Source organism: Urocitellus parryii, chromosome 4, assembly GCF_045843805.1.
Source record: "Urocitellus parryii isolate mUroPar1 chromosome 4, mUroPar1.hap1, whole genome shotgun sequence".
In the NCBI taxonomy this organism is placed as follows: domain Eukaryota; kingdom Metazoa; phylum Chordata; class Mammalia; order Rodentia; family Sciuridae; genus Urocitellus; species Urocitellus parryii.
The window spans coordinates 33,308,021-33,319,581 of NC_135534.1; the positions used below are offsets into that span (position 1 = coordinate 33,308,021).

Sequence of the window (11,561 nt, forward strand, 5' to 3'; positions counted from 1 at the left end):
GGGAGCCATCCTGGCCTCTTTTCTGTCCACTCCAATTCATCATCAAACCTTCTGCTAAAAGGTTCTCTTGAATCCATCCGGTTTTTTTCCCATCTCGGTGGTGGCTACCCTAGTCCAAGGCACTTTTGCCAGAATGGTAGGCGTTGCCTGTGCTGTTCTCCCTGCGGATGTGATTGTTTCTGTTGGAACCCATTGTCCCATCTAAAACCACGGATTACACTAAACACACCCATCTCACGCTTCCCCCTTGCAATACATTTGTTGGCTTCCCATTGCCCCAGGATGAAATCCAAGTTCTTTAACAAGGCTGCTCCCAGTCTGGCTGCTCCTCTCCTCCCCGCCTCCTCTGCAGTCTGTGCTCCAGACCCTGGGGAATTCTGTCATCTCTGGGATGTGCCCTTCTCTCTCTGGCCTCTGGGCCTTCATACACACTGTTTCTCCTCCTGGAAGACTTTTTCTCCTTCTGTTGACTTGAAGAACTCCTGCATTTTCTTCCTGTCTCATTTTAGCTGTCACTTCTTGGAAGGTCGTCCCAGATTCCCAAGACCAAGTAGGTCTCCTGCTCTGACCTGGCAGCGCCCCTCTGCTTTCCCGAGCATCGCATCCATCACATTGCATGGGGATTGCTTCTGATGATTGCTTCCTCTCTAGACTAAAGCTACATATGGGCAGGGCGCATTGCATCCAGCCTATTCTCTACTCTCTCTCTGATGTCTAGCACATACTTGGAATGTAGTAGATACACAATAAGTATTTGTTGAGAAAAGGAGAAAAGAAGGACAGAGTGCAATGGGACAACCTGACTTTCCCTTATTCTGCAGTCATAAAGGATCAAGCATTTTGTGGCCACGGGGAAGACAAGAGCTAATACACACTCCTCCTCTCATTGAGAACTTCTGAAGGCAGGAATTCTCTCTTGCTCAAAGATGTATCTTCAATGCATCAATCAGCTTCACATTACTATAACAAAATACTTGAGATAACTAAGTTATAAAAAGAAAAAGTTATTTTGGCTTATGTTTTCAAGGTTCCAGTCCATGGTTTGGAAGCTCGTTGCTTTGGGCCTCTGAAAGGGTAGTACATCATGATAGTGTGTGATGGAGTGAAACCGTCATGAAACAGGATGAGGAAAGGAAGAGGAAGAGACAATTCATTTTTGGCGTGGGGGTGGGGTGGGCAGAACCAGATATGGAACTTAGGGGAAGTTGAACACAGAGCCACTTCCCAGCCCAATTTTTTAAATGATTTTTTAAAAAGCAAATGACAGCAGAATGCATTACTATCCATATTACACATATAGAGCACAATTTTTCATACCTCTGATTGGATATAAAGAATGTTCACACCAATTCGTGTCTTCATACATGTTCTTTGGATGATGATATCTATCACATTCCACCATCATTGCTAACCCCCTGCCCCTCCCTTCCCCTCTCACCTCTCTGCCCTATCTAGAGTTCGTCTATTCCTCCCATGCTCCTCCTCCCTACCCCACTATGAATCAGTCACCTTATCAGAGAAAACAGTCAACATTTGTTTTTTGGGGATTGGCTAACTTCACTTAGCATTATCTTCTCTAACTCCATCTATTTACCTGCAAATGCCATGATTTTATTCTCTTTCATTGCTGAGTAATATCCCATTGTGTATATATGCCACATTTTTTTTATCCATTCATCTACTGAAGAGCATCTAGGTTGATTCCACAGTTCAGCTTTTGTGAATTGTGCTGCTATAAACATTGATGTGGCTGTATCCCTATAGTATGCTGTTTTTAAGTCCTTTGGGTATAGACGGAGGAGAGGGATAGCTGGGTCAAATGGTGGTTCCATTCCCAGTTTTCCAAGGAATCTCCATATTGCTTTCCATATTGGCTACACCAATTTACACTCCCACCAGCAATGTATGAGTGTACCTCTTTCCCCACATCCTCTCCAACACTTATTGTTGTTTGTCTTCATAATAGCTGCCATTCTGACTGAAGTGAGATAAAATCTTAGAGTAGTTTTGATTTGCATTTCTCTAATTGCTAGAGATGATGCACATTTTTCATATATTTGTTGATGATTGCATATCCTCTTCTGAGAAATGTCTGTTCAGGTCCTTGGCCCATTTATTGATTGGGTTACTTTGTGTGTGTGTGTGTGTGTGTGTGTGTGTGTGTGTGTGTGTGTTTAGCTTTTTTGAGTTCTTTATGTACCTAGAGTTAGTGCTCTATCTGATACGGAAGGGGTAAAAATTTGCTCCCAAGATATAGGCTCTCTATTCACCTCACAGTTTGTTTATTTTGCTGAAAAGAAACTTTTTAGCCTGAATGCATCCCTTTTATTGATTCCTGCTTTTAATTTTTGTGCTATAGGAGTCTTATTAAGGAAGTTGGGGTCTAATCCGGCATGATGAAGATTAGGGCCTACTTTTTCTTCTGTTAGATGCAGAGTCTCTGTTTTAATTCCTAGGTCCTTGATCCACTTTGAGTTGAGTTTTGTGCATGATGAGAGATAGGGGTTTAATTTCATTTTGTTGCATATGGATTTCCAGTTTTCCCAGCACCATTTGTTGAAGAGGCTATCTTTTCTCCAATGTATGTTTTTGGCACCTTTGTGTAACATAAGATAATTATAATTTTGTGAGTTAGTCTCTGTGTCCTCTGTTCTGTACTATTGGTCTACCAGTCTGTTTTGGTGCCAATACCATGTTGTTTTTGTTACTGTTCTGGACTATAGTTTAAGTTCTGGTAGAGCGATACCACCTGCTTCACTCTTCTTGCCTTTAGCTATTCTGAGTCTCTTATTTTTCCAGATGAATTTCACGATTGCTTTTTCTATTTCTATGAGGAATGCCATTGAGATTTTGATCAGAATTGCATTAAATCTGTATAGTGCTTTTGCTAGTATGGTCATTTTGATAATATTAATTCTGCCTATCCAAGAGCAAGGTAGATCTTTCCATTTTCTAAGGTCTTCTTTGATTTCTTTCCTTAGAGTTCTGTAGTTTTTATTGTATAGATCTTTTACATCTTTCGTTAAGTTGTAATTCTTTTTTTTTTTTTTAGGCTGTTGTAAATGGGGTAGTTTTCCTCATTTTCCTTTCAGAGGATTTGTCACTGATCTACAGAAATGCCTTTAATTTATGGTGTTGATTTTGTATCTTGCTACTTTGCTGAATTCATTTACTAGTTCTAGAAGTTTTCTGGAGGAGCTTTTTGGGTCTTCTAGGTATAGAATCATATTGTCAGCAAATAGTGCTAATTTAAGTTCTTCTTTTCCTATACATACCCCTTAATTTCTTTCGTCCAATTGCTCTGGCCAGTGTTTCAAGAACTATGTTACATACAAGTGGTGAAAGAGGGCATCCCTGTCTTGTTCCAGTTTTTAGAGGAAATGCCTTTAATTTTTCTCCATTTAGAATGCTGTTGGCCTGGGGCTTAGTGTAGATAGCCTTCATGATGTTGAGATATGTTCCTGTTATCCCTCCCAGCCCTATTTTGTATTTTATTTAGAGACAGGGTCTCACTGAGTTGCTTAGTGCCTTGCTTTTTCTGAGGCTGGCTTTGAACTCATGATCCTCCTGTCTCAATCTCCCAAGCTGCTGGGATTACAGGTGTGCATCACCGAGTCCAGCCCACAATTCTTTTTGTTAGTGTGTCTTCAATGACATAAGGCTCTCCGGGAGACCCCTCCTACTAAGAGTTACACCACCTCCCAATAGAGCTACCCCAGGGACCAATGCTTTAACACAGTGCCTTTGGGGAACACTTATCCAAACCACAGCACTCAGCATCTAACAAAGAGCAGTGGAGGTTGCATAATAAATGAATTCATCTTGAACATCTACAACTAATTCTAAGAACATCTATAACTAATGAATATATAATCGGCCAGAAATATGCTGTGGTTTTTTTTTTGTTGTTTTGTTTATTTTGTGATAAGACTTGAGCAACTAGTTGTCTTTTTGAAAGTATGTACACCTATACACACCTTGATAAAAAATAAAATAAAATCTAAAAGAAAAGCCATAGTTCAAAAAACTCTCACTAGGGACCCTCTGTTACCACTAAACCCAAACACACTGCAAACCTGGGGCACATTGTCTAATGTAATGAAGCTTCTCCACAGTCACAGAATCACCTAAAGAAAATGCAGTTCATCTACTGAACTAAAATATAGATTTTTGTTTCACCATTTGGAAATCTGGGGTGGAGCAAAAAGTGGGAAACTTGTATCTAGAGAGCCTGAAGTTTGGGTTCAAGTCCACCATTTACTCCATGCAACCTTGGGAAACTTGTTCGACCGCTCTGCTTTATTTTCTTCCCTGTAAACTAGGGGAAATTAAACACCTTGCAGGGGTTATTTTGAGAAATGAATATAAAGTGTAAAGCACCGAGCACAGGCCTGACATATAACAGGTGCTCAGTTGATGGCTTGGCTTAAATGCACTCCTGCATTTCAATTATTTAAAAGCCTCGTGTCTGAGCTCACACAGAAAACAAGGAGCTCATGAAATATTACTCTCCTGGTGGGAAGAGGCACCATTTATTTACTGTCTGCTCTCTTAAAAGAAAGAGGAAAATTGTGGCAGAGCATAGAAAGGCAATAGCAACAGAGAGGCTAGGGGAAAGAAAATGGGAGAATTTGATTCTCACTGGATCTTGGGGTCAAGCTGCAAAGCAAGGCTCTTCTCTTTCCCCTCCTCCTTCTGCTATGCACTGAATGCATGCGTCCCACCATTCATGTGTTGAAAGCTAATCTTTAATGCAAGGGTATTTGGATGGGGCATTCGGGAATTGATTAGTTTCAAGGGCAGGACCCTCATGAATGGGATCAGTGCCCATATAAAAGAGACCCCAGAGAGCTCCCTCATCCCTTCTGTCATGTGACGACAGAGTCATGCTGTCTGTGAACCAGGAAGTGAACTTCAACAGACACCATTCTACTGGCACCTTGATCTTGGACATCCTCGCTTCTAGAACTGTGAGAAACGAATTTCTATTGTTGATAAGCCACCCAGTCTATGATATTTTTGTTACAACATTCCAAAAGCACTAAGGTAGCCTTTTAGTACTTATGAGGAAGCCTTCAGGTGGGTGGCAGGAGGTGCTCAGGGACAAAAGGAGTCTTGTTAATCCAAATGGCTCATCTCTTGAAGCTTTTATTTTATAAAAAAAAAATGAACTTCACTGTCATTTAAAAACGTTTTTCTTCATTTGAAGGCAAATCATGTTCAGTTTAGAACATTCATACAAGTTTTTAAAAAATCAAAAAACAACCCCCCGCCAAAACCCCACATTTCCCCCAGATTCTCCTATGAGATAAGTGCGGAGAACATTTTGCAGTTTATCCATCCAAGGTTTTGTTTAAGTCAATATGGCCATAAGCTAATATGTTCTAGTATAGCAAATGAGATCTCGCGGGACAGGACCTACTGTTCTGTAATGGGATCTTTTTTCATTCTACAGCTTGTTCCAAGGGAGGAAGGGAACATATCTAATGTCACCATGGGTGACAGCGATGGGTTCCCAGGGTGGCTGCCCACAGCCACTCAGTGCCCTCTCGGAGTGGAGCCTGGGGTCTGTGTCTGTTTCTCCTCCATGAACAACTTGGTAGTCAGACCTATACACAGCACGTAGCTGTTCCCTCACAGTTAATCCTCACATTCAATCTTAATATATTTTCAAGAAAAGGAGACAATAAGATGATGTGCTGAAAATGTTTAAATCACAAATGGGTGGGAAGGTGGAGAGGGGCTGGAAAGCAGCATGACGCTTTCCATTTCCCATTCTCGCTGCCCGCCAGATCTTATCGCAAGTGCCAATTCATTTCTATTCGACAGACTTTTAAAAATGAATGAGACACAGCTCCTATCCTTAAAGAGATGGGAATCTAGTAGCAGACGAGAGACACAATAACTCATTGAACCTGATAAGTGAGTTTTCTCTCTTATTTAGCACCAAAGTTCCTGCCTCTTTCATCATGAAGCAAGGACAAGATGGACATAATTATATTAGAAAAGTCAATGTTTAGTGTTGCTATAGTAAATGGTGTACACTCACCTCTTAATTCTCACATTTATGAGGTATATATATATTGTAGGAACCGAAGCACAGAGAATTTAGTATCTTGCCCAAGGTAATTCAGCTAGTAAATGGCAGAACTGAGATTTATTTTTATTGATTGATTGATTGATTGATTTAGATACTGGGGATTGAACCCAGGGGTGCTCTACCACTGAGCCGCATTCCCAGCCCTTTTTGTTTATTTTTTATATTTTAAGAAGGGTCTTGCTAAGTTGCTTAGGGCCTCACTAAGTTGTTGAGGCTGGCCTCAGACTTGCAATCCTCCTGCCACTGGAGTCACTGGGATTAGAGCTGTGTGCCACCAGGTCTGGCTCAGAACTGGGATTTAAATAAGGCCCTTTGGGGCTAGGGCCCTTGATCATTGAAGCACACTGCCTTTGGGCTGGGGGACAGTGCCTTGACAACCTGGAGCATGCATTGTGATTTTCCCTTCTAGGTACTGTGGCCTGAAAACCAGCCTACTGTCGTCCCCGATGGTGGGGTTCATGGTGACCAATCAGTGCACCTACTATTCACCCATCAGCTTCCCTCAGATCCCTGTGGCTGCCTTGTCAGTGGAGAAAGTGGGTCACTCCAGCGTGCATTACCGACTGGCTCTGTTTCCACCTAAGCACACGGAGGAGCCACCTTCAGTAGATCACTGTGACCTCTCTGATGGCTTTTTCTTTGGCCATCCTAAATTGGCTCAGTTTGATGCTTTGGCCTGTACCACGGGGTCTTCAGTCCACGTCTTTGTGAATCCAGCCACCAGCAAGCCAGCAGGGCTCCCCGAAGACTTCAGGAAGGGCCTGATGAAGCTGATGATCCCAGCTTCTGTGTGAATTGGGTACACTCTCTATGGAATTGCTCGTAAAATAAAGTTTAGATTATCCTCTCTGAAATTTCTTTTGATTTATTAGATATACCTTTTGCCTTTTAAATGGCTGTTAAGAGTCATCTAGCTCTGTCAATGAATCACCTCCTTGCGTAAGACAGACCCTGGGCCAAGTATTTTTGCACAATGTATCCCTTGGACCATCACAGCCAACCTCTCGAGACAGGTATTGTTCTCGCTGCCCTTTTACAAAAGAGGAAAGTAAAGTTTCAGAGTGGAAGCAGCAGCCAAAGAAAGGCCACTGGACTCGGAAGCCCATGCTCTTAGCCACCACATAATGTTGCCTCTCCAGCCTGCACCAACCCTGAGGCCCAGGCCAGCCCAGGCCCTGGAGGATCCATTTCTGCAAAGGAGCCCCATTCACTTCCTGTAAGTCAACTGCTCTTCTCTGGATTGCACATTTCCTTATCAATATCTCACCAGCTGGGCCTGGTTGAAGATCATTGATCTGAAATGACTCATTAAATGTCTTCAGCTTCTTTCAGCTAATAATCATGTGGCCTATGGGGGATGGGGTGGGGAGTAGGGATGTGAACTCTGGTGCTGGAAAAATCACCTTCATTTCATATGTTTAAAAACAACCAAAAAACAATCCTTTGATGCTTATCTGTTAGATCCATACTTGAAGCCAAGAGTAGCTATGAATAAAGTGAATCTTTGATGCTGAAATATGTGAAGACCATCCTTTGGGATAAAAACAAAAATGGTTGCCACTTACTGAGTGCCACCTACACAAAATGCTTTGTGGTCATGACCTTACTTGATCCTTATCCTTGTTCTGTATGGCCAATGTCATCATTAACATCTTTCAGATGAGAATGTTAAAGCTTCGAAGAAGATCCTTGGAGGCAGAAAAGGGGCTTGAGTTCAAAATTGGTCTCAGCCTCAACCTGACCCACAGAAAACTGTGGGTTTTATCTCTCTGGACCTCAGTTGCCTTATCTGGAAAACATGATCCCTAAAGACCTTTTTCCAGTTGGACTCCTGAATGCTTTTAAATAAATGGAGACTCTTGGTCTGCTATGGAACTGAGTTCCAAATCCCTACCATATATAAATAGCTTTGGAATATCCTCACTGTGATATACACAAATCCAAGTGCTATCCCTTTGCCATTAAAACCAATCAAATTTCAACTAGATCAATTTTTAGATTTTAGAAACACTTCACACAGTGATTCTAAAGCTTGGAAGACTATTAACCAGCAGCCTGATGTTTGCAGGCATTGTCTACATGACCTCTGACACTTGACCTTCTCAAGCAGGTCAGTGAGGAGAAATTCTAGTACTCATGCATCACCTCCAACTTCAAGGCCACATGCATTATCTCACCTTAGTTACATAACTACTCTGAGTGTTGAGTTTTGTAATCATTATTATTATTATTATGCCCACAGTGGAATCAGGACAGGCTCCTCAGGAGGAAGTGATCTGTCCACCCAGACTGTGAAACTTCTGCCCGGCAGAGCTAGAACTCTAATCCAGCTGGGTCTTTGAATCCATCTTTCTGTGTTGCCAGCTATGCATCTCATCACAGTAAACCTGAATTTTTATGTTACACCATTCTATACCACCAGTCTTTGAAAATTATGGGGATAGTAGTGGTAGTTTGACCAAAAAATTCTTAATCAGAGGCAATTCAGTGGAATGATGAAGACAACAGGTCCACCATGAGTGAGACCTGGATTTGCATCTGGATCTGCCTTCTCTGCAGGGAAACCACATGTCTAAGTTCTCCCGGAATAGTTCTGATTATCCCAGCATCATGGGCTAATACTTGTGGGTTCCAGAGAGGGGTAAAACTGCCAAATAGTCCATGGGTCACTCCACCCTTTTTCTCTCTCTCAATGGGCTTCGTGTAGGTGTATACTTTAGTCCATTCCTGCTGCTGTAACAAAATGCCTTAGCCTGGGTAATTTATAAGAAGGAAGTTCTTGCAGTTTGGGAGGCTGGAACATCCAAGATCAAGGCAGCAACAGCTTTGGTGTCTGGCAAGTATTCCTCTCTGCTTCCAAGATGTTGTCTTGTGGCTGTGTCCTCACATGATGGAAGAGTAGAGAGGCAAAAGAAGGACCTCACTAGCTCTCTCTAGCCCTTTATAAGGGCACTAATCCTCATGACTTAATCCCCTCTACAGGGTCCCACCTTTTAATACCATTACATTGGGACTTTGATTTTAGCATATGAATTTTGGGGGAACATATTCAAACGATTGGAGTGTATATGATCAAATTGAGTCCACTCTCCACTGATCGGCTTGCATGATCAAATTGAGTCCACTCTCCAACAGCTGACATTTGGCTAGTCTAACTAGCTAAGCATGTGCCTACTACTTTGCCTGCCTTTTGGAAGAATACCTGGGGAAGAGGCCAACCAGGGCTTGAAGATGTTTGGGGTCTTTGGGGCATGCACTTCTGGGGTCTTATGAGGACTTGGAGGCATATCTAGAAAAGGTGGCCCTGGCTCTGAGTCAGCAAAACCCTTTGGCCCAGGACGTTCTCAACCACGGGGAGAGGCACAGCCAGAAGAATGGAGTGGGTGTTGCTAAAATTCCAAAATGGGCAGGGAAGGTGGGCCAGGATTTGGAGAGATATCAATTAAAACTGGCCCCTTTCATTGTCAATGGTGTCTTGGTCTGAACCATCAATGACAGAGTCACCTTGTTTATGAGTTGTGTGACTTTGAATATTACTTTCCTCTACATTCCCTGATTTGTGACATAGGGAAAATAATGCTGTAGTGACCACAGGTACTGTCCCCCAATGTTTTCAACAGAAGGATTGCTCTCCCCTGCTCTCTTCAAATTAGATATGGCCATGTGACTTGCTTTGAACAATGTCAGTGGGCAAGAATGACATGGATCACTTTCAGGAGGTAGCATTCAATTACCTGTGTTTGGCTTTCTTTTTTTTTTTTCTCTAATATTTATTTTAATTGTAGTTGGACACAATAACTTCATTTTATTTATTTTTATGTGGTGCCGAATCAAACCCAGGGCCTCACACGTGCTAGGTGAGTGATCTGCTGTTTGTGGTAGATGTGCACTATTGCTGCCATGAACAACGGCCCAGCCCCCAGCCAGCTTTGCAAAAACAATTAAGCTTCTGTTGCTTCAAAACCCTGGGATGGTAGGGCTGTTTGTTACCTAGCATAACCCATTCATTCTCTTTCTTTCAAATACCAACCTCATAGGGTAGTTGAAAGAGTTGCATGAGAAATGTCTGCAAGTACTGGCATTGTGCCTGGTATACAGCTACTAGAATTTATCCTAGAAGAAATGTATTATGCACCCGCTTACACAGACATCTTCAAGGTTGGAAAATACCCTATTGTTACATTCATTTTCTTTGATGCAATTCTATGGGAAATCAGACAATGTTTTCTATTTTATGTGAGAAAAATGACAGAGGTAAGAATACAGCCTGGGATGGGGGAGGGATGCTTTACACCTTGGGTGTGTGTCCCCCGCAGAACTCACGTTTGGGTAAATCTCATAAGTTTAAGAACTGATCACATCATCTTTCTAGTGCTTAAATTTTAATACTTCACTGTGAGTCAAAGCAGTGAATATTATGGCACTCCCTGGATTTTACTGGGAAATTCTAGCACTATAAATTTGTTTTAAAACTACAGAAAGGGACAGCCAGATCTCATATGCATGTTCTTGGAGAAAGCCGAGATTTTATTATAAAGTGGCAAAAATAAATCTAGAGAGACTTAAAAGAAAAATTGTCAGCCATTACTACTTCACTCTTCACAAGCTATTTTAGCTGAGCTGCTAATAAGCAGCCATGTTGCTCCCGCCGTTTGCCTGGGTACTTCTAAGCAGATGTGACTCGTGCGTTTGCTAACAAGAGGACAAGTGCAATAATCAAGCAGGTGAAGAAAATCTTCAGGTACCGCAGATTTTCTAACTACATTTTTGTTACACTCGAATTCCTTCAGAAACCTACAGGAAGAGATGAGAGGTACAAAATGTGTGTTCATGTTTTGCTTAGACAGAATATGGCTCCTAGCAATTAATGCTTTCAGTCACATTAAGCATTAAATAATGCCTTGTGACATTACAGTATTTCCCATTACAGATCAATTTTGTAGCATTTGTTCATAATCAGAGTTGAAATGTTACCTAGAAACAAAATATGTTTTCCTTGAAACAGTCAGACCTTATTAGAAATCTAAGGTTTTACAAATCACCATGTTAACAGCTATATCCCCTGGCTAAGGTTTTCTTTCTTTAAATAGTGTTAAATTCAGCCCCAGAAGCTTAAGTCTCTTTGAAGATTACTCTTCTTATGTGCACTGACTTGAAAAGAAAAACCTAATGTTCCAAATATATCTAGCGTCCTACTATGTACAACTTAATAAATCAACCAGTATTCCCTTTTTCAGGAAAAATAATATTAGCACCCTATAAAAATGTTATGCTTATGCTTAGGTTACATAAGGTTAGCAAGTTTCTCATTTTTCCTAAAAACAGGTTTTCATTGCTAGAAAAAAAAAATCAGCTTGTTTCTAGCTAAGCGGAGTTATTTTCATTTCCTGACCACATAACCATATGCTGTGGGTAAGCAAAGAAATAAAGAGAAAACATGAGAATCAGAGATTTGCAGCAG

The 11,561-nt window shown here is 41.5% G+C and overlaps 1 protein-coding gene across 5 annotated transcripts in view; it reads left to right on the forward strand.

Moving 5' to 3' along the window:
* The window catches only part of LOC113193889 (uncharacterized), a 170,248-nt gene extending 162,642 nt beyond the window's left edge, over window positions 1-7,606 (forward strand). For all 5 annotated transcript variants that reach the window (XM_077797488.1, XM_077797487.1, XM_026404700.2 and 2 more), the window contains one exon: window positions 6,510-7,606. In XM_077797488.1, the coding sequence (XP_077653614.1) occupies window positions 6,510-6,894 (385 nt within the window). In that variant the 3' untranslated portion in view covers window positions 6,895-7,606. The remainder of the gene's footprint in view (window positions 1-6,509) is intronic.
* Window positions 7,607-11,561: the final 3,955 nt, after the last annotated feature.